At 39.7% G+C, this 23,853-nt stretch overlaps 1 protein-coding gene across 9 annotated transcripts in view; it reads left to right on the top strand.

Annotated features, from left to right (window-relative positions):
* Window positions 1-1,108: 1,108 nt before the first annotated feature.
* Window positions 1,109-23,853, top strand: part of tcaim (T cell activation inhibitor, mitochondrial) — a 51,391-nt gene continuing 28,646 nt past the window's right edge. For 6 of the 9 annotated variants that reach the window (XM_042490865.1, XM_042490868.1, XM_042490860.1 and 3 more), the window contains exons 1-7: window positions 1,109-1,201; window positions 1,784-1,891; window positions 3,790-3,922; window positions 9,740-9,890; window positions 9,970-10,225; window positions 15,975-16,097; window positions 17,354-17,451. In XM_042490865.1, the coding sequence (XP_042346799.1) occupies window positions 1,857-1,891; window positions 3,790-3,922; window positions 9,740-9,890; window positions 9,970-10,225; window positions 15,975-16,097; window positions 17,354-17,451 (796 nt within the window). In that variant the 5' untranslated portion in view covers window positions 1,109-1,201; window positions 1,784-1,856. The remainder of the gene's footprint in view (window positions 1,202-1,783; window positions 1,892-3,789; window positions 3,923-9,739; window positions 9,891-9,969; window positions 10,226-15,974; window positions 16,098-17,353; window positions 17,452-23,853) is intronic. The other 3 variants (XM_042490861.1, XM_042490862.1, XM_042490863.1) reach the window with 3 other exon arrangements.

Consider the following 23,853-nt stretch of genomic DNA (forward strand, 5'->3'; position numbering starts at 1 on the left):
TTTTATTATCATAATTCATTAAACCGATTGGTCTAAAATCTGAGGGAGATTCTCTTGATTTACTGGGTTTTAATATAACTGATATTATGGTTTTATACATAGATCTGGGGAGAACTAAGTTTTTGGAGATGTGGTTTGTCATTTGAATGAAAAGGGGAGCCAATATAATCCAAAAAGTACAGTGAAATTCAATGGGAAATCCATCCATCCTTTCTTGAGTGCAAATGTTCTAACTTTTTCTACTATTTTTAATTTTCCTTTTGACAGGTTCCTATATTCACCAGGAAGAGGCACTGTAGGCTCATGCACAGGTGACCATTAAACCCAGAGACAACATTTTTTACACAGTCAGAATTATTTTTTTAACTAAGTGTAGGAAAATTTGCTTCTGTATTTAATTCTCACACTCATAATCCATCAAGGGTCCCAATTATGTAAATTTACACTGATCCAGCAACATAGGCCTATGTTTTTTCCTAGTGACCTCCTACCCCTGGCATAGGGGACAACTTTTTTATTACGTCCCTGTACGTCCATGCAAACTTCAAGCCCATACTGGCAAAAGTGTAGCCTACGGGATATCATACAAAATACACACACACACACACACACACACACACACACACACACACTATATATATATATATATATATATATATATATATATATATATATATATATATATATATATATATATATATATATATATATATATATATATACACACATATACATATATATATATATATATATATATAAGATCCTTAGCATTTCTTCATACCAATGAGCAGGCCCATCAAGTCTGGAAGTAGCACTGCATTCACGGTTCAGTTCAGATACATTGATTGTTTTTGTAAGGGCTAGGACATAATATTTGTGTATGAAATTCTGGTAAACTAACTTATGATTTTGGAATAACAAAATCAAACCTTTTAAAAATGTGGCCCTGTAATTTTCTTGCTGAATCTCAATCAAAGTGACTAGCCCAACGATACAGGTGGTGGTGCGCACAGCCGTAATGTCCCTCCAGTCCGTGGGGGCGCCAGCGTGCTGCAGCTCTGTTAGTAAAAGAGGAAGAAGAAGAAGAAGAGGAAGAAAGGAAGTGGAAACGAAAGCAGTAAAGCCAGTAAAGCTAGCAGTCCAACGGTGAGGGTACAGATGTATTGCACTGCTTGTTTTCAGTGCTCAGTTCAACAATCAGGTACTTGTAACGCATTTCGAACTCTTGATAGCAAGGCAGTAGGAACTGACTGCCAAAATTGCCACATTGCTAATACTTTCTATGCCAGCCGGAGACACTATCAGGAGCCATGTTACGTCCTTGTCACCGACTAACGCAAGGAGTCATATTACAAACAACGTTGAAGCTGTAACCCTAACTATCCTCTAACATAACGTCGACTTCTGTAAGGGATGGCCCTGTTGTTTTAGTTTGATTAGTAAAATAGTTGCGGTTAATTAGCCTTAATTTGACATTTGTTTTGATAAGTGCGTCATCCACAGCGCTAAGAGCAGCACGCATTGCTATGATGCTAACGCAACAGACAACTGCAACCCAAGGTTGGGATGCTGACTCCTTGGATACTTATTTTCGAAGATGTATTTATCAGTTGCTAACACTGAAGACCATAACAGATAAATGTTAAATTGATTTACGATGATGGTGCAGAATTATCTATTTTCTTCTGTTTGCCTTAAGTCGCTTTGAATGATTGTTTGCTACTGGAAGCTGTGATGTGCTGATTAGAAACGTTTTGTGACTCTGATGGAATTGTGTGCGTAGATATCAGGGCTGCTGATGGACTGGCTGCAGAGGCCATGGTCTAATAGTCATCTGTTGACAAGCAGCTTCGGCAATGTCTGCCAACTCCCTCCTGAGGTACACCATCAGGTAACACTGCTTTGAAATGTTCTATGACAGGACTATGTGAATGTTATTGGCTTTAGCTTTGCCAGCTTCAGCTTTCAGCTCAAGAATAGAGCAGGCTGTCATGATTGTGGTAATCAAGTGTTGATGCAAGATAGAAGGTCATGCCATAAAGGATTCATACAGGTCTATAGCAAATTTTATGGTAATACATCTAATACTTGTGGTGGAGTGTTGGGCAGACAAAATAACTGTCAATTTTTTTTAACTTAATAGCCAATCAGATGGCATATCATCACCATGTAAAGGATAATAGCAATAATAATAATAATAATAAAAATAATCATAGAACTTATATAGTGCTTTTCAAAGTTCTCTGAAAATATGAACACTTGCAATCATCATGATTTTGCAATGAAAAATGAATATAAAACTAAGCATCGGGGAATAGAATCTAGATTTTTGTTGCAGCAGAGGAGTCTCCAAATCCCTGTGAGCCTGTTTAGACCTGGTGTGTTAACATGTGTTTTGTTGAGCCAAGTGCAAGTGGACAGCTGACATATCGCAGTTCATACCTGTGCCTATTGTGTGTCTCCAGATGACCACTTGTGTGCAGATTTCATCAATGCCCTGCACATAGTTATTACACCCACATTTTTACTAGCTGCCCTGTTGAATGTTTGCTACTTACGTTAGCTGTTGTGTCAGTACAGCTGGCGATATCACTGTCAGCAGAAATAAACATGTCTCCTCCTTCCATAGGGCCAAACGAGGGATGGTTACAGAACACTTTAGTGGTTTTGACAAAAACTGGATAGGTTACAGAGCCTTAATGCGCTGTCACCATAATAACCACTGCTTCCTGCACTGATGATGAAGACGCATCAGGACAGTGTTAGCATTTATCCTACAAAAGACAAGAGGTCAGATGCACCCCCAACCACAATAGCAAGTGGTTTGAGTGATTGGATCGGACATGTGTCTTGGTGGCTGCTTACTATAATCTATGTAGGGCTATCCAGTTGTGATCAGGTCACCCAAGACGCATGTTGATGCCAGGTCTAAGCTGGGTTTAAGTGTCCTTAGCAGCTAGAATGGACAGTCAAGACCAGTCTGCTACTGAGGTTAACACACTGGTATTTCTATGATCAGCAACTACAGTATATAAACTCTATGGATGTTCACTGGTTTGATCAAGGTTTGTTTTATCCAGAGACAATCCCCCCACCTAGCTCCTCAAGTTCTGCTACCACCACTGAAAAAAAGTCCTGTATTCACCTTCGTTTCTTATAATGAAATACAGTTGATGGATTTTTACAGTCAAGGAGATTATTTATTAAACATTTGTGCCAAGATGATGCATTTATTGACAGTGCAATTGGATCATGCCAGCTTGGATACAGTGATCTTTGACTTAAAACAAATGTGGGCCAAGGGGCATCAGGGGCATTAGGTCCCCCCACCCGGCCCTACTTCCTGCTCCTCTACTTTCCCCACCCTAGCTCAGACCGCACCAGTCTTTAATCTCAGTCTTTATTGTGGTCTCAATGACACATCTGTGATGTAACATTTTGTGGACTGTGTTTTGCATGGTTTTGTATCTTTTGGTGATAAAACCTGTCCACAGACAATAATATCACTAATAATACTAATAATAAAAATAATAACAATAATAACAATAATAATAATACATTTGAAATCCTTCAGGTTTGAAACTGTTCACCAACATTGGGCTCAAGATTTGCAATACGCAATTGCACTTGGCTGAAAAACAAACAAGCAAGCTAATTAAACATTAAATATGTCAATATCCCCCCACAGGAATGAGTATGTTTCACTATCACCATACTTAATCCCTGTCATCTCCACAAAATGGAATAAAACTGTTAAATTAGTTAACTTTCATATCTTCTTCTCTGCAGGCTGAAGAGGAAACATGTGGCTGCATGTGTGGTTCAGCAGAGAGCTCTGTCAGGGGCAGATGCTGTTAATGCACTCAGACCGTTTTATTTTGCTGTACATCCTGACTTCTTTGGTCAATATCCCAGGGAACGGGTATGTCTTGTGTATTTCATGAATTGCTCAGTAGAATAGAATATGTTGTAAATAAAACTGAGGACTGATGACTTGTGGTTGGGCTGACATGAGGTGTTTTAATGTGTTCAGATTGTCAGTAGTAGGGATGTCCCGGAAGGATTGTCATCAGGTCTGATCAACACATTTTTCATTTGATCAGGATTGGTTATTTTAAACACCCACCCGATCCTTTGTTTATGTCAGTTGTCACAGAGTTGTCATCGATGGAGACCACAATTTGTTTATTGTAATGCTGTGACTCCAATAGTTAGAGACTGATTTTTTTTCATGTTCAGCTAATGCTGCTACACCATTTTAAGTTGAATTTAAATTTTTGTTCATTTTTAGTGAACTAGTTTTACAATAATTTTGTAATAAGTGGAATTGTGACCGAGTGTCATGTATTGTGATTGGGAATGTATAAGTTCAGCTAAAATAGTACTTTGAAGTGGAATTGTGATTAAACCACCAGTGGTTCCATTATGCTCATTTTTGGAACACATACATATTTTGGGGGTTTAATAGAATAGGTTTACATGCTTTAATGTTCAAAAAACACATAATATATCTCATACTGCCCTCTACTGCAACACCTCTGTCTGAAACAGTCTGTCTGAGCTTATGTCCCGCCTTCCGAGAAACCCAGTTTGCTCTGATAGGTCAGCTAGCTCTCTCAATGCACATTGTGTTCTATTTGTTAGATTGATGTCACTAAGTTACGGAAGTAAAGACTAAAACTCAAAGGAGCTGTTTCATGCAGCTTAGGAGCAGTGTCTTTTGAGGGAGGGAGAGCTCCCTTTGGCTTGGACATTGGTCTGTATTACTTAGTAGGGATGTAATGATCCATTAAGCTGGATCAATATATCAATTCAAAGAGCAGTGATCGCCTATTATCGATGCTAAGTCTAAACATCAATCTATATCATCCTCTTTCAGATCCACATTTTTTTCAAATTCTTTGTCACAGTCATACAGCTTCAGGCAGGTAATGGCAAGCAGACAAGAGAAAGATGATGACAGTAACGTTATTTACTCTGGAATAAATCATCAATATGGAAATATTTTGTTTTCAGAGAAACTGCGAGTCATCAGAGCACATGTCATGTGTAAACTAAAGTCAAGTCAAGTCAATTTTATTTATAGAGCCCATTATCACAAAACATGGTTTGCCTCAGAGGGCTTTACAGTGTACGACATCCCTACACCCTTAGATCCTCGCATCACCCACGGAAAAACTCCCGAAAAAGAACCCCTGTAACGGGTAAAAAAGGGAGAAACCTCAGGAACAGCGGCAGAGGGATCCCTCTTCCAGGACGGACAGACGTACAATAGATTGATAAGGAACTCAGAAACATCACGTCACGTCTCTGTGAGGGCATCACACTTTGCTAACATAATCTAGCAACATTAGCTGCTCAGTTTAAAAAAATGTTGTGCTGAAATTCATCTGCGTTGTTCTGTCGGGAGATGTGGTGACACAAACCAGTGGTGAGTAATAGAAAGCATTAGTAATACATGTAAATTGATTTAAGTTATGAGTACAAGAAAAGTCGTCTAGCCGTTAAGCTAATTTATGTTGATGTAAAATGCTGTAGGCTTATGCTAATCACCTTAGCATGTTATGTATGTGGGGGAAATATGACTCACAAAAGAGAGTTGTTTTGTCTTTGACCTCCACAGTTAGTGGGCTGAATTTTTTAGTTTTGTTAGGTGATCTTGTTTGTAGCCCATGTTTTATGGACGCTAGAAGTTTGTCTCCAGGGCATTAAGTCAGATATTCCTGATGGAAAAAGATCATGGTCTGAGGTAAAATGAAAACATTTTCTTCCAGAACAGGGTTTTCTGACAAAAAGGACCAGTTTTAATTATTTACAATTATTGAGATGTTTTTATCTCTTTTGGCAAAGACAGAAATGTCAGCTTCCTCTGTAACCAACTGTGTTAAATGGGCAGATAATATTTGCTCAAATCTAACGCAGTCCCCTAATTCAAATCGAATTAAAATCGTTTCGAGGCAGATTTTTTGATAGCGGCAAATATCGAATTGTTGCCCAAAGAAACAATGTAATATTGTTTTGTGATAAAACCAGTGATTTACACCCCTATTACTTAAGAGACCCTTTACAACCACAGAAATGCTATACGAAACAATAAAGAAAATGGAAAAATCCAAAAAGCAAAATAGGTCCCCTTTAAAATGATGTGTATTTTTATTAGAATGCTACACTCTGAAGACACATTTAAGTTTAATTACTTCATTATTTTGTGAAGTAATTTTTCATTAAACAAATGCTGGACTAGTGGATGTAAGAGCAATTTCTTGACACGTCAGTTTACTCGGTGTATCATATTAAAAAATGCTGCACTAAGTAAATTTAAGAGCATTGTCCTAAAGCATTTTAGTTTTTTAATTTGGTATATCATATTAAAAAATATGCTGCACTAAATAAATTTGAGAGCACTGTCCTAAAAAAACATACTGTTTTTACTTGGTATTTTGCACTGTCCAGCATATACACTGGATTGATTTAATAACTTTAAAGCACAATGTTTAAAGTTCACTGTGTTTGATAACCTAAAAGTACACTGTGCAGCTATGTTATCATTATTCATGCACAAGTATCGGATCAGGACTCAGTATCGGCAGTTTCTCATTTACACAAAAGGGAATGATGTTGTTACTTGGTCGTAGGCACGAGGCTGCAGATAGCCGTGATAATATACAATTACAAGATTACGACCTCGAGTGTGATATTGCTTTTTATACAACAGTTATACAAGCGTCATTTATTGGTAAACAGTAATAAGTGACACAGTGCCAGCTATAGCCATGTTGGTGCCCATAGGTGAGCCCCCACCCACTGCTCCTGTCGATCACAAGAAGTAACAAGGATTAACTGGGACATTAAGTAATAATACTATTTCTGACAACATTGCAGTGTATCAGAGACACCGGGATTTAGGCTGTAAAAGTCTATTGTTTCATTCTACTTAATGTAAAGCAGCACTATACAAATTTACTTTATTTAATTTGACTAAGACCTGCATTTAGTTTGTAACAAGATTAACAGTAATATTTAAGAAATATCACACGAGAGGGAGTGATGTTGTGCTCGTATATCACCACGGCTGTGATTCGGTCGTAGGCAGGAGGCCACAGGCTGAGTGCTGAAGTGAACGGCGGGATACTAAAACGCGTCCGTCACAGCTGCACCCTCCTAGGTATCCTCATAACTTTTAGTAACATATCCCACTTTTAAAACATATCCCACTTTCACTCTTACACTAATTAATGGATTGTGAACAGCCGTGACGTGGAGTGATACATGCAGAGTTAAAAGTTAACAGTCCTAGTGATGTTGTACTCCTATATCACCACTCATGGAATGCCTCACGACCAATCAGATTGCTTGGTCAGAACTAATTGTTGTATAATCAGTAATAACAACAACAATGATAACAGCAGTTCCTCAGAGACCACAAATAATTGGCTGAATTTACACACTTCAGAGAGATGGCATATTAAAAGGCCCTGCTCCAGCAGCTGCTGGGAGCTTCTGCAAAAGTCACCAGAGTACATCTGGACAGTTATAGAGTACACTAGCCTATTACTGCACAGGCAAAAACATGTACCTGCAGCAGACAGTGTAGGACAAACAACTGCTGCAGTTTTTTCTTAGTTGTAATTAGTCATTAATAAAATAAAAGAGGATGCACCACAATTAAACAGTAACACATGCCCATCAATTTGAGTAATTTTTTGTCCATATTGGACAGCTAATTTCAGCACAGTGTCTAACATACTTACTGGGTAGAAGGAGCAGCACTAAGCAGCCAGTAGCAGCAGCAGCAGCAGCAATGAACTGTATAAACTACTGGCTTGACATTCAAATTATTCATAAACATCCCCCAATTCTTCGCAGCTAATCATAGTATCATTATCTAGCTTTGCTTGATTTTAACTGAGATAGCTTGTACAAATGAAACGTCTTCATACAAAACTGACTTTTTTATATTATAAAAGAAGACATACCTCTATATTTGGATGTCTTTTCCTCCTCTATTCTTAGTTTTCTAAATTACACACCACACATTTTTCTATGAAAAAAAAAATGTAAACATTGATAACTTATAACCTGCCAATTGACGTGTTGACAGGCTTCTATCCCACTCTTACCTGAGGTGTGCATCAGTAACTCATCCCTGGCTTTCACTTTCAACATGCAGTGCCGTCAGTGCAGGCTGGTCAGGGATAGGTCAATGGTGAGAAACAACAGGGACACTGAGTTTATTATTATTTCTTTCTTTTTGTGTTCATTTGTTATTTTCAAGTCAGAACATGAGGAAAGGGCACAGCAAATTATTATCTTCTTTTTTTCTCTCTCTGAGCGCAACCAGTGGCGCCCCTTAAGCGTGTAGCACTCTAGGCAATCACCTATGTATGTTAGACTGTGTGTGAGGATCCTATGTGGCAGCAACCGCCCCAGGGCGTCGGGTCAGGACACTTTTTATGTTCAGGTGTGCTTTAAGGAGAGGCAGAGTCCATAATAAAGTTCAACTGTTTATCTGAATTTTGAGGATGTACAGTATCTTGTGCAGAGTGGTTTACAGTGCGTGGTTTCTGAAACACAATCACAACAATACAGATTGATTAGAATTAAAATACAACTTAAATACAAAATACACTTGAGCTACGTATTCTAGCTAGATAACAACTGAAATGCAGCTACTGCAGATTAGCAATGATTTCAGATCAACTAATGAAATTAAATGAATGAGAAGGAATAAGCATGAATCAGCAGTACTCCACATTCTTAGATACAAATTAGAAGGCCGTACTTTTACTGATCAATTAACATTCACCATGAGATATTTAACCAACAGAGATTAGCAATACAGCAACATAAACTTCACTGATAGATGCTAGTTTGCAGTTAGCTCCGCTTAATTAGCTGTCAGCTATTTATGCAATTTAAACATTCACAACAGAGAAAAACGACTCTTTAACGACCTAAATACACTCTTAATAACTCTAACAGAGTGCAACGTAAAGTAAAACATCACCATTCACAGTTCAATGGACGCAGGCACGGCAGATAATTCAGATGATCGTCACTCTGCACCGAGCGGTCTGTGTATGGTGCGTTCAATGACTTCACAGCTGTGGTAATTTACAGTTGCGGCAACAATAACAAGGAAAAAGGGCATGCACAGAGATAACCTTTTGTACAACCTATGTCGCCTATGCCAAGAGCCAGCCCTTCATCACTTTATCTTTACTAGAGTCTTTTAGTGCTGATTCTAATGTGTTTAAGCAACTACGTAAAGTAAGGCTCTCTGTGTTTTCAGTGAAATAACTCTCTTAATAAGACTGTCTAACAGACACTTTGGTGGCCTGTGCAATTCAGATGAGTTAGTCTGATCAGACAGTTTGTCGCTCCAGCATGTGCCCACTCCTCACTGTCTCCTGTCTTCTTTTCTCCTCCCTCAACCTGACTAACTGACAGCTACATGAACAGCACCAACTAGTTGTTTGAAGCTGTGCTTACACTGCACTGTAAACATATCCCACTTTTAAAACATATTCCACTTTCATTCTTACACTAATTAACAGGTTTTGAACAGGAGTGAAGCTGAGTGATACATGCAGAGTTAAAAGTTAACAGTCCCAGTGAGGTTGTACTCCTATATCAGCACTCATGGAATGCCTCTTGACCAATCAAAATGCTCGGTCGGGACTAACTGTTGTACAACATTATACAAAGAGTGTGTAACATTTCATGTTGTGTTTTACAGGAAGTGAATGAGAATTCATTAAAGAGGCTAAATGGCTATCTGGAAAACCTGCAGAGGGCTGGCTCACGCTCACTTCAGCCAATGAAGCTCACCTTTTATGTCAGGGACACAAAGGATGGCAGTGATGTGCAGCCAGACCTTCTCGCCTCAGGTATGTACTCCAATAGTATTGCTCATAATATCTGTGAGTTCTGTCTTTGCTAATTTAAAACCTCTCACTTGGTTGTCAGGGTTCCGGTCAGTGAGTTTCACCCTGCGCACAAACGATGTCTTAAGCACAGTGATGAATGTCTTGAAGTCCTGCAGCCTGTCCATAGAGCACATGAAAGGAGTGAAAGCAAGTTCAGAGGCATCCAAAAGTCCACCTGAGACGGGGCTGCCTTTCTACAGACCTATCAAATGGGATAAGAGCTACTACACCTTCACTGGGTTCAGAGACCCCGAGCAGGAGCTGCAGCAAGCCAGGAGAGTGGAGCCTACACTCATGTTAGTAACACTCAACCTCAGCTCTGTATCTCAACTCACAAATATAACTGCCATACATGTAGTTCATAAGAAAGGCATGGCTGTCTGGTACAGACTGAGATACCATAAACAATTTAGCTTCTTCTAAACCTCAAACTTTTGATAACACATTTGTCTTTAGATTAAACAACCAAGATACAACATGTGTCAGTGACCTTTAGGGATGTTGGTAGGTGGTTTTGGACCACCACTTTGGACAGAGCAAGGCTAATTGTTACCTCTGCTTCTGTTCTTTATGCTAAAATAGGGAAACCACCTCCTGACTCTAGCTGTGTAGAGCACACAGATGTGAAATTGACTTCCATTTTATTATTTTACCCTCTCAGAGACAATGAAAAAGCAAGTTTATCATAAAAGCAAAATATTCCTTTTGATGATGTCAAGCTATGCCAGAGAGGGGTATTTGGGAAGGAGAGCTTTAGTGAATACGTGAATTTTGGCCGGCATTCAGGCCTTTACAACCCTGATTCTAAAAAGTTTGGACACTTTGTAAAATGTACTGTATTTGCAAGTTCTTTTCGACCTATATTCAACTGATTGCAGTACAAAGACATGATGGTCAGTTTTCAAACTGATAACTTGTTTGATTTTTGTGAATATATGCTCATTGTGAATTTGATGTCTGCAGCACATTCCACATTTCCAGCTGTGTTAAATTACCTTTTATTCTAACAATGCTCAGAAAGCATTTGGGAACCGAGGACCCAAGTTGTCCTTAAAAAATGTTTGGAGTGTTAAGTTTTAAAGGTGGAATGCTTTTCCATTCTTGGTTGATATACGACTTCTGTTGCCCAACAGTTCAGGTTCTCCTTTATCTTATTTTACACTTCACAATGCATCAGATATGTTCAGTGTGACACGGCTCTTGGGTCTCATCTATAACAGTTAGGTATGCACAAAACGGGCTGTAAAAGGGGCAAACGCCACTTCCCACAAAAGTTGTGATCTATAAAAACAAACTTGGCTGGTATAATGTTCACACCTCTACGGAAACCCTGACCCACACATTTTAGATATGGCAAACTGGTAGTGCAGATGGTGAGGTAATGAACTGAAGCCAGACTGTAGAAATTAACTAGAAAATGCATTTCCTGCAGAACATGCGTGTGGATGCCAATAGCTGAAATCAGTTTTCAGAGCATGTTTGAAAATGCATAAATCTGTTGCTGAATATGCATAAATTTATTGCTGAATATGCATAAATTTATTGCTGAAAATGCAGAGATGTATGACAAATTGAAGTAAATATCTGAAAAACTGGCAGAAATGAAAGGCTGAACTGCTTTAGTGAAGAAGCTACAAATTGAACTGCAAGAATGTCATAGGAAGAAGTTTACGTCAACTGAAAAGATTAAAATAGTCAATGTTTAATATTTTAGGCATAAAATGTAGAAAATAAAATGAGAGGCATAAATGTCCTTGAAGAGCATAACATTTTGACATTAATAGGTTTCTGTAGCTTAAAGTAGGCAGAGGTAGCAGTTGACCGGAAAGTACAGGAGAAATAGTACTAGTAGTATTAGTAGCTTGAGTGTTCGCTGTAGAAGTAGTAGTTGTAGTTCTGGAAGTAGAGAAGGTAGCAGTACTTCTATCACTACAAGGAGCAGTACTTGAGGCAGACAAAGACAAAGATACTTAAGAGGCCATAAGGGCCAATTAAGGGCCCCATCCACCTGAAGGGCCACAAAGGCCAATCAATGGCTTACTTGTGGCCCCTCCTCCAGAGGTCTGCCAAGTGGACCATTAATTACTAACTGGCAAATTTAATTGGCCACAAGGGCCAAATAAGGGCCCATTCCACCTGAGGGGCCACAAGGGCCAATGCCGGTAATATAAAGGATCAGTTAACCTCTTCTCCCCTCTCTCCTCTCAGGTCAGCTCAAAGAAGGCAGTTGAATTAGATGGAAATGTACCTGTCAAACTACTCAATTTTACAGCCATACCTTTCACCAAACAGTCAAAACATTGCAACGGGAAGAGAAAAGAGGTTCTCCTGAACACGCACGTATCATTTTTGTCTGAAAAAAATTCTGATAAATTGCCCAAATCATTGCGTTAGAAACAGTCTCCTCTGCCATTTTCCAGTAATTTCTCATCTCAGTTTGTATTGGATTAAATGGGGAATTTTTTGGGTCTCCCTTATTTTTGAGGTTCCATGAGCCAGCTATGTTGGGTTGTCGGCTTTCAAACGTGCGTTAATCTGACCTCCACAAGTTTTTCTACGTTAGGATGTACAAATTGTGTACATTGACTGCTAGCTGTGGGAGTAGCTCCAATTTGTTCGGAAAAATTTTAGATTATTTTTCAGCTCCTTTACACTCTGCCGAGATCCTCTCCACTCTAGCCATGAACATTCCGTCTCCATTTGACTCCATTATAAATGCAGAAATCGTCTGAAAAGAGCATAAAACTTAAATCGCCAAAACTCAAAAACTGTACGAACTGCATGAGCATCCACACTAATAAAGAGAAGAACAAAAATAGTGTGGCTGCTTAAGCATCCACACTAAATAATTACACATATAATACAACTGTCACAAATTCAATTTTGCCTCACTTCACACATTACCTGTAGATCCTCTTTATCATAAACATTCAATCCAGCAGTCTTATTTGTGCTCATGAACTATAACTTTTACATAAGCACATTTCACTTGTTCATTTCAGTTTATTTCATCAGTGCCATCTCACTGTCACATGCCCCAGAGCACAGAGGAGACATCCGGACTGTGTATGGCGACACTTGTGGTCAGCTGTGAAGCAAAATGTGCACATCATCAAAAGCATGAAATAACTGTAAAACAGAGCATCAACAGTGTTCAATAACATCTTCTAATTCAGTTCATGTATCATAAAGTACAACTTCGGGGCACCCAGGGGCTTAGTTGGTTAAGAGGTTAACTCCTCGCTGCAGCACCCACAGGTTTGGTTCCAGCCTTGGCCCTTTGCTGCGTGGAATCCCCTCTCTCCCCTTCTCACTCTTCTACTGTCTTGTCCAATTAAAGGCTAAAAGCCCCAAAATAATAATCTTAAAACAACAAAACAAAGTAAAACTTTTATTTTTATTTATTTTTGTATTTAAAATTGCTGCAGTTAACAGGACTGTGCACAGTGAGTGCACTTGAGACACCTCCATTGCTGTCACAGACACTTTGCCCTCTCCAGTCACCTCAAAGGACCCATCTTCACCACCTGTACATATGGACTGCATGAATTAATAAACTCTGTAAATAAAGCCAGTCATCTCCATGCACTCCATATCCTCTTTATGAATTTTAATCATAATGCAGGCCAAGATTGTCATAACAAACTCAAATAAACAAATAAACTGTGTTCATTTATCAAACTTTCATTTTGAAAGTCAGGGATACCATTGATGTCTCAATCATTCTGGCAAGGCGTAAAAAAAAATCAATTTGATGCTGTAGTTGTCTGTAGCCACTGTAGTCTGTAGTTCTTTGCATTGATCATTTATGGTTGAATGTGGACATGTAGGAGGTGGGATATGATGCTGATCCACTTGCGGACAATTCCAAGTTGATATGGGATTTATAAAAGAAAACTGCAGATTAGCCGGCCTATGCCTTGTTTTATATATCTGAATATTTTCGGTGCATGCAGATTTTGGCTTGCCTGTAGGTATGCTTTAAGTATGAATGCCATGCTCTGTTTTATTTATGAGACCCGTGCAGATTGTGTCTCACTGTCTCACTGGGATAAGCAGGGACATCCCTGAAAAAGATGTCACCTAGATGGCAGCATATGTTGCTCCAAAACCTAAATGTACCTTTTCAACATTTATGGTGCCTTCACAGATGTGCAAGTTACCCATGATGCCATGGGCATGAACACACCCCCATACCATCAAAGATGGTAGCTTTTGACCTTTGAGTTGTTCACAATCTGGATGATTCTTTTCCTCTTTAGTCCGGAGGACACAACATCCATGGTTTCCAACAACAGTCTTTCACAAAGGGACCAATTTTGCTTGTGAATGACTGAGCCTTTTGAGGATAGAAGGTAGATTTACTAGTTATTTTTTAAAGTTTAAAAAGTGAAATTTCATTTGTCCTTGATCCTGCTGCATCTTCAGAGTTGAAGGATGAGTTGGTTAAAATCAGTAGCTACTATGAAAATTCCATCTGGGTCTTTGGGCATGTTGCTGCTTGTGGCATCATTCAATTACTGCAGTGCAGTTTTTGAATTTGCATCTGAGTCTTGTGCCCTTATGGCTCCCAACACGGTCCACTGGTCTAGTGCACTAGCTTGATCCGAGATGTTAGGGGTCAACCATGTCTCTGTGAAAATGTGTGCAGGGCAGTCTGTGATTTCTTTGATTTTTGCTAAGTGAGTCTTAATCACATCTCATTCACTTTATTGTCTTGCAACCAGACATTAGTTAGAAAAAGGCTTGGTAGAGGAACAGCTCTCGGTCCAAGTTGGGTCAGCCTTGCTGGCTCTCCTCCCTCTCTTTGTCCAGTGCTTTCGGGTTCGTTTCTCCCGTCTGGTCTGACTGGCCACTGGGTATATGCTGTTGGTGGGGATTCTCTTGCGATTTGTTGCATTCAGTCCAAAGTCCACACAACTTTTTCCCAATGTTGATAGGTCCTTCTCTATCCTAGAAAAGTCATGCTCCAGCAGAAGGGGCCATGGAGTCGAAAAAATAGCAAAATATAGCAAAAAAAGTAGCAAGGATTTGAGGAGCTACAGAGCCTGTTGTCTACCTGCTGTCGTTGAAGCAAAATTAGCTTAAAGACCTGCTCAGTGCTGGACTGTTGTCCACCCTGCCAAGTTTGGAGAACATTCGAGCATGTTCAGTAAAGTTATAATAACTTCCCCCTCTATGGCAAAATATCATTAACATTCGATGCTAAGCCACAGACAGTCGCAATAAGTTTTGCCTGGGGCTTTGATAACTTCCAGTCTTGGAGGTCTTAAGATTATCAGGCAGGATTTCAACTGGATCCCATTAATTATGTTGGTCAAGTTTGTAAAAGTATATTTTAAAAAAATCCTGTAGCCACTAGGTGGCTACAGGATGCAGAGTGAATTTTGTCATATGGATGTGTTCAGTGCGAGACCCTTATCAAACCTATGAAGTTTCAGGTAGATTGGACAATGTTCGCACTACAGTAAGTTTCTGTTTTACGGTGAAACATCAAAATTCGACAACAGTTTTGCGCAGACCTTTGATAACTTTTCATCACGAAGGTGATAAAATTGGACACTGTGGTCAGTTCTCGGGCCCTAAAAATGCCGTTTTACTATGTATGTGGTAGGTATGCTCTTAAATCTATTCCAATGGATTTTTGGCTGATTGGTGGGCAATGTTTTACTACAAATTGTCAGAAAAGGTCCTCTGATGTCCATTTGACTCGCACCTTGTTCAGACTGATGACTCACGTGAAAATGGTTTTTCTAGATGCAGTTTTGCCCCTCATTGGGATGGCACCCCAGGTAGTTTTTTTTTAACAGGAAATAGCCACTGCTGCTGGAAACAAGCTTAATGAGTGCACTGAGTAAAAATGTAAAAGTTGTGAGGTGTAAAAAGAGGATGCTTGAAAGCTCCATAGACATGGGGGGAGCTGCATATTTGGGGATAATTCTATGTGGGTTTATCACAACTAAAGATGTCGATCATTGTGTTTTTATAGAAGTCTTCCTCTAATATTCAACTCAAACTGGTTTCATATTATCTTTTCTTTGTCAGCTTGTGGCTCAGGAACAATGAACCTGAGGCAACAAAGAAGCACAGGGCCAGTCTTCCTCTGAGAGAAGAGCTGGACAGACTGAAGAAGGAACTGTGTCAGAAATTTGACCTTGTGGATATCAGGTACACTCATCTCTAATCTTTGCCCTAATGCTTAGTAAGTGCTGTGGGAGCTGCTAACTCTGTGGTCTACCTGAAAATGTCTACTTATCTGTCTGAACAATCTGATAAGCATTGTGCTAGGCATAATAATCAAACGCTTACTTGGTTCAACATCCTGGCTCTTTGGCTCTCAGTGCAGAGTAACAACGAATGTCAGCCTAGTTAGAGTTAGGGAATCAGCAGTCAGCCCTAAGGCTTGTTCCTCTCTATTGTACTTAATGGCAAAGCATGATTGAAATGACACAAAAAAAGATTCTCATAGAAACTGGGACTCTTGAGCTTCAATTAGGGGTGGGGCAGCAAAGCTGCTGGTCCCTTTTGTTTTCCCAGGTGTTATTATATTATTGTTATTATTATTATTATCATTATTATTATTATTTTGGGCTGGGCAGCAAATCTGGTGGTCCCTCTTGTTTTCCTCAATGCAGTTATTATTATTATTATTGTTGTTATTGTTATTGTTATTGTTATTGTTGTTATTCTGAGGAAATCCAACTTCCCATGCTTAAAAATAAATCAAATTTTGCACATAAGTTCCTGTGCTATGCCAAACTTCTTCAGCTGCAAACACAAGCCAAAAAGTCCTGCTGGTGGCGCTACAGCAACCCTCTAAATTTTAAAAGTTTGAAAATCTGTAATAAATCATTCATGCATGCTGCAGCTTTGCAACACACACTAAAATATAAGCCCATTTGTGAAGAACTTTCTGTACACTTTACTGTGGTACACATTATGAAGTCCATCTCTCTGTTTTTTTTTTTTTAATCAAAAACGATAAAACTAATTAAACCTCTCTTTTCCCACATTTTTTCCTCAATTGACATCAACTTGCTTCATCCTGACACTGTCCTACACAAATGGTACAGCAAAGATTTATCAAATCAAGATTTTTGATTGATCAAAAATTGAGCCTACAGTGCATCAAAATGTTTGACTAAACAGTGCTGTAAATAGTACTTACAAATTCTTGCCAAGTAAATCCTAAAGGTTCGTGGTTCATCCAGTGTGTAACATTTCAGAATTTTATCTAGCCTCATGTGATGCAGAATGCATGTTCTAATGTTGCTCATTGTATACCAACTCATCTGCTGCTTGCTGCTAAAAATACCTGGCCCTGACCCGTTGCTGCATAGCAGCTATAATTCAAGATTTGTGCCTGATCTTTTGTAAGCCTGTATACATATTACCATGATAAAGACATCAGTTGTGTTGTGTAGGTGGCAGAGAAGCTGGGGAGTGGCCCACAGGTGCAGTCAACTTCAGAGTCTGAGCCGACTGTCTCAGCAGAACCCTGAGGCCCTGATCAACCTCCAAGGTAAAACGTCTCACTGAGGACAGGACATCTCTTTGCTCTCACAGCTGACAGTAATCCAAATCTGCCTGTCTTGTCATAGCATATTATTTAAAATTTACCATCCAAACAATGGTAATCTTTTGTGTAGCTGGTGAAATCTTAACATTCAATAACCATTTGGATAGTGGTGAAAAAAGTTTAGAGATCAAGACGAACATCAACTACCTCTTTCCTTCTCTTTATTTGAAGGCCATACAACTGAATAATTCAAAAATTCATCTCTTTGATGCGTGTGATGTGCTTGTGATCTTCTGTGGTGCCTTTTTATTTGTCTCAATTGTCCCATTGGTTCCATCAGTTGTGTCCTTATCTAGTATCTTTCTCCTGTCCACTTAAAATGCAGCACAGCTCGATAGATAGGGTCATATGGAGGCATCCTCTGTAGACCGAATGGGAGGCTAGGCAAACTCTAGAGGGTCCAATGTGCTGGTCAGTGAGGAGCAGATGAAATCCTTAACCAGACATTCAAAGTACAGTGAACCCTTGCTATAACGCGGTTCACCTTTCGCGGCTTCGCTGCTCCGCGGATTTTTTTTACAGTGCATTTATAACGATGTTCTTCTCTCGGAGAAAGACTCCTGTGCAGCCTGCAGTTGAAACAGACGCTACAGCGCAGCGGAGTGAGGACGGAGAGGCACAGCTGGAGGGACTGTGAAATACGCGTGAGTGACAATGTTTCCAACCTTGTATTCATTACTATACTGTACTGTATTCAAATTATTGTTTTACAATACCGTTCTTTAAACTATCATAGTTATTTGTAAGAAAACGTTAATATTTTTATTTCTTAAACAAATTTTGGGCCTGAAAACAGGTTTTGATTTTTGGTTTCATTCTACAGTACAGTATTGCATTGTAAAATAATAGTAAAAAATAAAGCTGACTACTTCACAGATTTCACTTATCGCGGGTTATTTTTGGAACGCAACTCCCGCGATAAACGAGGGTTCACTGTACTTCATAACTACAGAGATGAAAGCCACTGGGCAATACTCATTCATGGCAGACATATTAAAACTTGTGGGTATGACAGACGAAGCCAGTGAGCTATTGAATATCATTGTGAACAGCAGTGCTAGTTGGTCACCACACATTTTGAGGACATGCCCACTGATGCCATATGGCGCCGCTGCTTTCTCGATGTTAAGATGCTTGAAAGCCCTTCTGACATGCTCAAAAAAGGGAGGCAGGTGTCAGAGGTGTACCCACCCATCCATTAATCCCTGCTATAGCTGAGTTTGCGAGTTGGGTGTAGGTGGCTTTAAAACAAGCACAGAAATCATGTAGCTCACTTGCATAAGATGCATCAGCACTTGACAAGGAGGATAGTTTTGGCTTGTTATCTGTCATTGTTGTCACCTGGAGTTGTAGTTTCACTTTCCTCCCGAAGTTCCCTTTTACTGTTGTTCTTTCATAGGCTGCTTAATAATTGTACGTTTTCCTAGACTGTGCTCCTACTGTATAGGCTACAGTGCGCATGTTAACAGCATCCCTGATAGTTCTGGTAAACCTGCTACTCATACACATTTAAATTTTTACACGTGTATACATATATATGTAGTCTGTTTTACTTAAACTTCCCTCCTTCTGTTTCAAAATAAAAGTACTCTGACAACTTCTCTGTCCACAAAAGGGTTGGGGCTTAGTCTTGTATTACATTGATACTGATTGGTCTGTGGTCTGAGATAATTATCGGGTGAATTTCAGAGTTGTCTGTCTGGAAAACAAGAGAGTTACTAATTTAAAATAATCTATTCTGGAGAAATTTCTGTGGAAGGACGAGTAATAGAATCCCATCAGTTGTTGACACAAGGCATTTTATTTTGAGCCTTTGACAGAAATCTACTCCAATCATTGGTTTTTTCACCCTGTTGACGAACGTGACACCCACTGCCGTCTGCAGTGCTTTCCTCTTTACCACCTACAAACGGGACCATTTTGGGTGCAAACAAATCCATTACTGTGGAGGTATTATGGGTGATAAAGGCGGCTAATTCTCACAATTTTTACAAGTTGTGAAGACACAAGCAAGCTTTCTGAGGTCTTGGTCCAACAGCCAGAAAGCTGCCAAATTTGGCGTAGTACCCCAGTGTTTCCTCTAGGATTTTTTTCAGCAGCGGGGGCAGGCTCTCCGGGGAGCCGTGGCGGCGTAAACAAATGACGCTTTTTAAAGGCTGAATGTAAAAATAAAAAATAATAACAAAAATTCAACAATAAAATAATAAAAACAATAAATAATAATTTCTTGATGGGGCTGTAATCAGTGGCAAAGTTTGCACCCAGGCTCAGAACAATGGATTTTTCTTGGTTTTTTGTAGAACAGCTCTAAGGCTCTGTTGTACGGAAATTCCCCAAGAGGTGGCCCGTTGATGCATACATGCTGCAAGGTGATCCCCCTGCAGCCTGTTTCTCAAGTCAGTCTTCACCTACAAATAGAAACAATAATTTTTAAATTTTTTTTTTTTTTTTTTCAACCCATTTAGGGTCCCAGCCTGATAGCCTGTGTTTCCCTTTATGTTTTTCTCCTCTACTCTCATCTCTCTCTCCTGCACCATCACTTTGCTCTCCTGCTCCTTCACTCGGCACTCCCCCTCCTGTACTCTGCTCTCCTTCACTTTGTTCCACTGCTCCTCCCTGTCTGTTACTTGTCTTATACGATTACATAAAACATTAACGGTAGATAATTTACACTCACGTCACATTTGATTACAAGTGTGAACATAATTTTTTACCTAACCATCATAATTTGAGTCAGTAAAAAGGCTAATGATACCTGACTAGCGCCATCCTCATCAGGTGTCTTTCTCTTCTTTGAAAAATATTTGAACAAGCTCATCTGAAAATGCAGTCAGCAGTTACATCATGGCGTGTATATCGCTTAATGCTATCAATTAGTTTACTCACATTAGCGACACTGAGTTGAGTTGGCACCGGGCCCAATTAACTTAAGCTACGTAACCTTAGCTGGCCATCAATATTTTGCGAATGTTTATTTAACTAATAAAATCTATTATAAGTTTTCTTAAGCTAATAAGTCTACCTTTTCTCCGGTAAGTTGCACGCTATTTTCAAGCCGACACTCCTCTGACTCTCCGACCTGATGCCTGGATGCGAGTAGCTAATTAACGTCGGCACCAATTAGTTCTGTTGAGGGGTGGGAGGGGGCGGTGGTATCTACCCCAAAGAGTAGATACGGAGCAAGATAGTTATCTGCCTCAGCACTCGCGACACCCAACGCAGTGCAGGACTGTGCTGTGATGCAGCGGTGGTGTATTTGCAATTTAAAAAAAAAAAAAACAACCAAAAAAAAAATGACATTTGAAGGAGGGGCGGGTAGGATTTAGGAGTGGCGGGCCGCCACTCCTAAATGAGTGTAGAGGAAACACTGTACCCTCTTGAAATCCTTGGATTTTTTAGGGCTTGAGCACTGAATGGGTGTGAGGACCCTATTGAAATCCAAGGAATTATTATTAGGGCCCAAGCACCAAACGGTGCAAGGACCCTCTTGGAGTGCAAGGAATTATTATTAGTGCCTGAGCACCGAACCGGGCGAGGACCTTCATCAGACTGAAAGAATTATTAGGGCCCGAGCACTGAATGGGGTGAGGACCGTCTTGAAATTGAAGGATCTGTATGAGGCATTTAATTGGCATGTTCTGCTATGAACCAGGAAGCAAACAGGAAGTGGTATGTAACTCTGCTGTAAGTGGTCCAATATGACCTAAACTTCACAAGTTTGATAGGAGTCCCGCCCTGAACACATTTATATGACAATTTTAAGCGATAATGCGAGCGCCACCTATTGGCAAAAGAAAGGCAAAGTTTTACAGTAAGATGTCCAGCTCCTAATAGGTTGACTTGATTGATCTCAAAATGGTCTCAAAAAATCCTAAAAATGTTGATGATGCTTGAAAATGAATATTGTGAGTTTTTGTTGAAAGGCGTTACCGGCTTGGGGTGGATAATTTCGATTTTTCTACATGACATCAAAAACTGTTATAACTTTGCCCCAGATGGTCAGATCTTTACAAGATTTCACAGATATGTCAACGCCTGAAGACATCTGCAAGGTAAATTTTGAATCATAGTCATAACGCACCAATTGGTAGCAGGAAGTTACTTTTTTTACTCTTTGATTTTTCCCCTGTAGCATGTTAACTCAATTAACCTCACATTTGATTAGAATATTGTTAAGACCTTCATGATGCACAAAAATTAAACTTTTGAGTTTTCATCAAACAAGTTACCCTTTAATCGCCATAAAACTGAAAGCACCTTTTGAGGGGCAAGCATGCACCAAAACTCACCAAACGTGGCACACACATCAGAAGACCTGAAACGTGATATTTGATATGATTTTTTTTTGCACTTCTGTGCCAAAATGGCTCTGTTGCGCCCCCTACAGATTTCAACGAAGCTGCCCATGTGGCACATTTCACCTAGAGCTACAAAACTTTAGAGGCATATGTAACAGCCCAAGACCTACAAAAAAGCCTCTTGGACCTATATCCTAAACCCAACAGGAAGTCAGCCATTTTGAATTGAATGTGCAATTTTGGTGTATTTTTGGCCATTTTCAGGGGTTGCTATTGCTCATTCTTCTCCTACAGATTTCATCATATTGACTTCAAAATTTAAACATCCTCTCAGAAGGCCCTGGAACTCAAAAGTTATTACATTATGAGTTTTCGTCACACTGTGTGGCCGTTACTGGGCCACACATTTCCATGTCTTGCCATTAACCAGGAAGTAGTTTATAACTCTGAAGGACATGCTCCAATCTGCACCAAACTTCACATGTTTGATTACAGTCTTGCTCTGAACACATCTACATGACAACCGTTATCATTACTTAGAGCACCCCCTACTGGCAACATGAAATGTCATGGAAATTACATGCTTTTCTTCTTTGATGGACTGCTCCTACAGATTTTATCCAATTGACTTCAAATCTGGTGACAAAACCTTTAAGACCTTAATAATGCCTCCCTCTGATGTATAGGTTTACCATGAACACTGTTGCCATTGAGTGGTTGCAGCCAAAGAGGAAGTTGTTGTAACTTCAGTTTGCATCGACCCATTCGCCCCAAATTTCAAAGTTGTGATCCAGCTGTAGCCCTAAACACATCAACATGTGATTGAACTATGATGTTCACTGCGTCACCTACAGTACTTACAACAGGAAGTATGTCTCATACCACAACTATCCTTTGATTTTCATAAAATTTACATGTTTTGGTCTACAGATGATGTAGACCAAGATGACATAGAATTTGTGTGTCCAAAGGAAGTAATTCACCATGTAGAATATCTGACTCAAGGGTCCAAACTCTCGGCGTACTTTTTCTGACTTTCACTGAAATGGATGATTGCGTTACTCAGAGTCCTGCCAGTAGCTTGGACTTGCATGGGGGTGAGAGGGCCTTTTCATCGCTGCTTGCACATGTTGGATGACAGTCACCCTGAACACATCTGCATGATAAGTATTACCATGTCTTATAGCGACTCCTACTGGCCACAGGAAATGACATGAAAATCAAAGGTTCTTCTTTGATGTATATCTCCTCCAGATTTGACCCAATGGACTTCAAATGTGGTTTCTAAGACCTTAAGACATGTGACATAACAACTGACTTAAAAAAAATGAGTTGTCATCATACCATGTGGGCGTTGCTTGGTTTCCAACTTTGATGTTTTGCCATGAAACAGGAAGTTGCCGTAACACAGCCAAACATCATCTGATCTGCCCCGAGTCCTGGCCTGAACACATCTGCATGGCTCAATTGAGTTATCATCTTGGCGCCACGTACTGGAGACAGGGAGTTATATGTTTTATATTTTGATGTGCACCTCCTTACAGGCTGACCATATTCAGCTCAAACTGGTAAGAAAAGTGTTGAGACCTTGACAATGCCTGCTTGTGATTTCAGAGCCTTTTCATGAACATCAACATGGGGTCACCCGCCAAACAGGAAGTTGACTTGACTTTGCATCAACCGATTGGCCCCAAATTTTACAAGTGTGATCAAGGTGCAGCCCTGAACACATCATGTCAATTAAGCATGATAGTCACAGCACCACCAACTGGAAAACACAACTATACTTTGATTTACATGACATTTACATGGTTTGGTGTACAAATTATGTAGACCAAGATGACTTACATTTTGTGTGGTCTTTAGCTCCACCACCACACCACAGGAAGTATTACCCCACATGAAATATCTGACTGAATGTACGCTGTTGCTGTGGCAATGCAGTATTCTCCACCAAACAGGAAGCTGCTCTAACTTCTGTTTGCATTAACCGATTGGCCCCAGATTTTTTACGGGTGTGATCAGATTACAGCCCTGAACACATCAA

The sequence above is a fragment of the Plectropomus leopardus genome, chromosome 7 (genome assembly GCF_008729295.1).
Source record: "Plectropomus leopardus isolate mb chromosome 7, YSFRI_Pleo_2.0, whole genome shotgun sequence".
NCBI classification, from domain to species: domain Eukaryota; kingdom Metazoa; phylum Chordata; class Actinopteri; order Perciformes; family Serranidae; genus Plectropomus; species Plectropomus leopardus.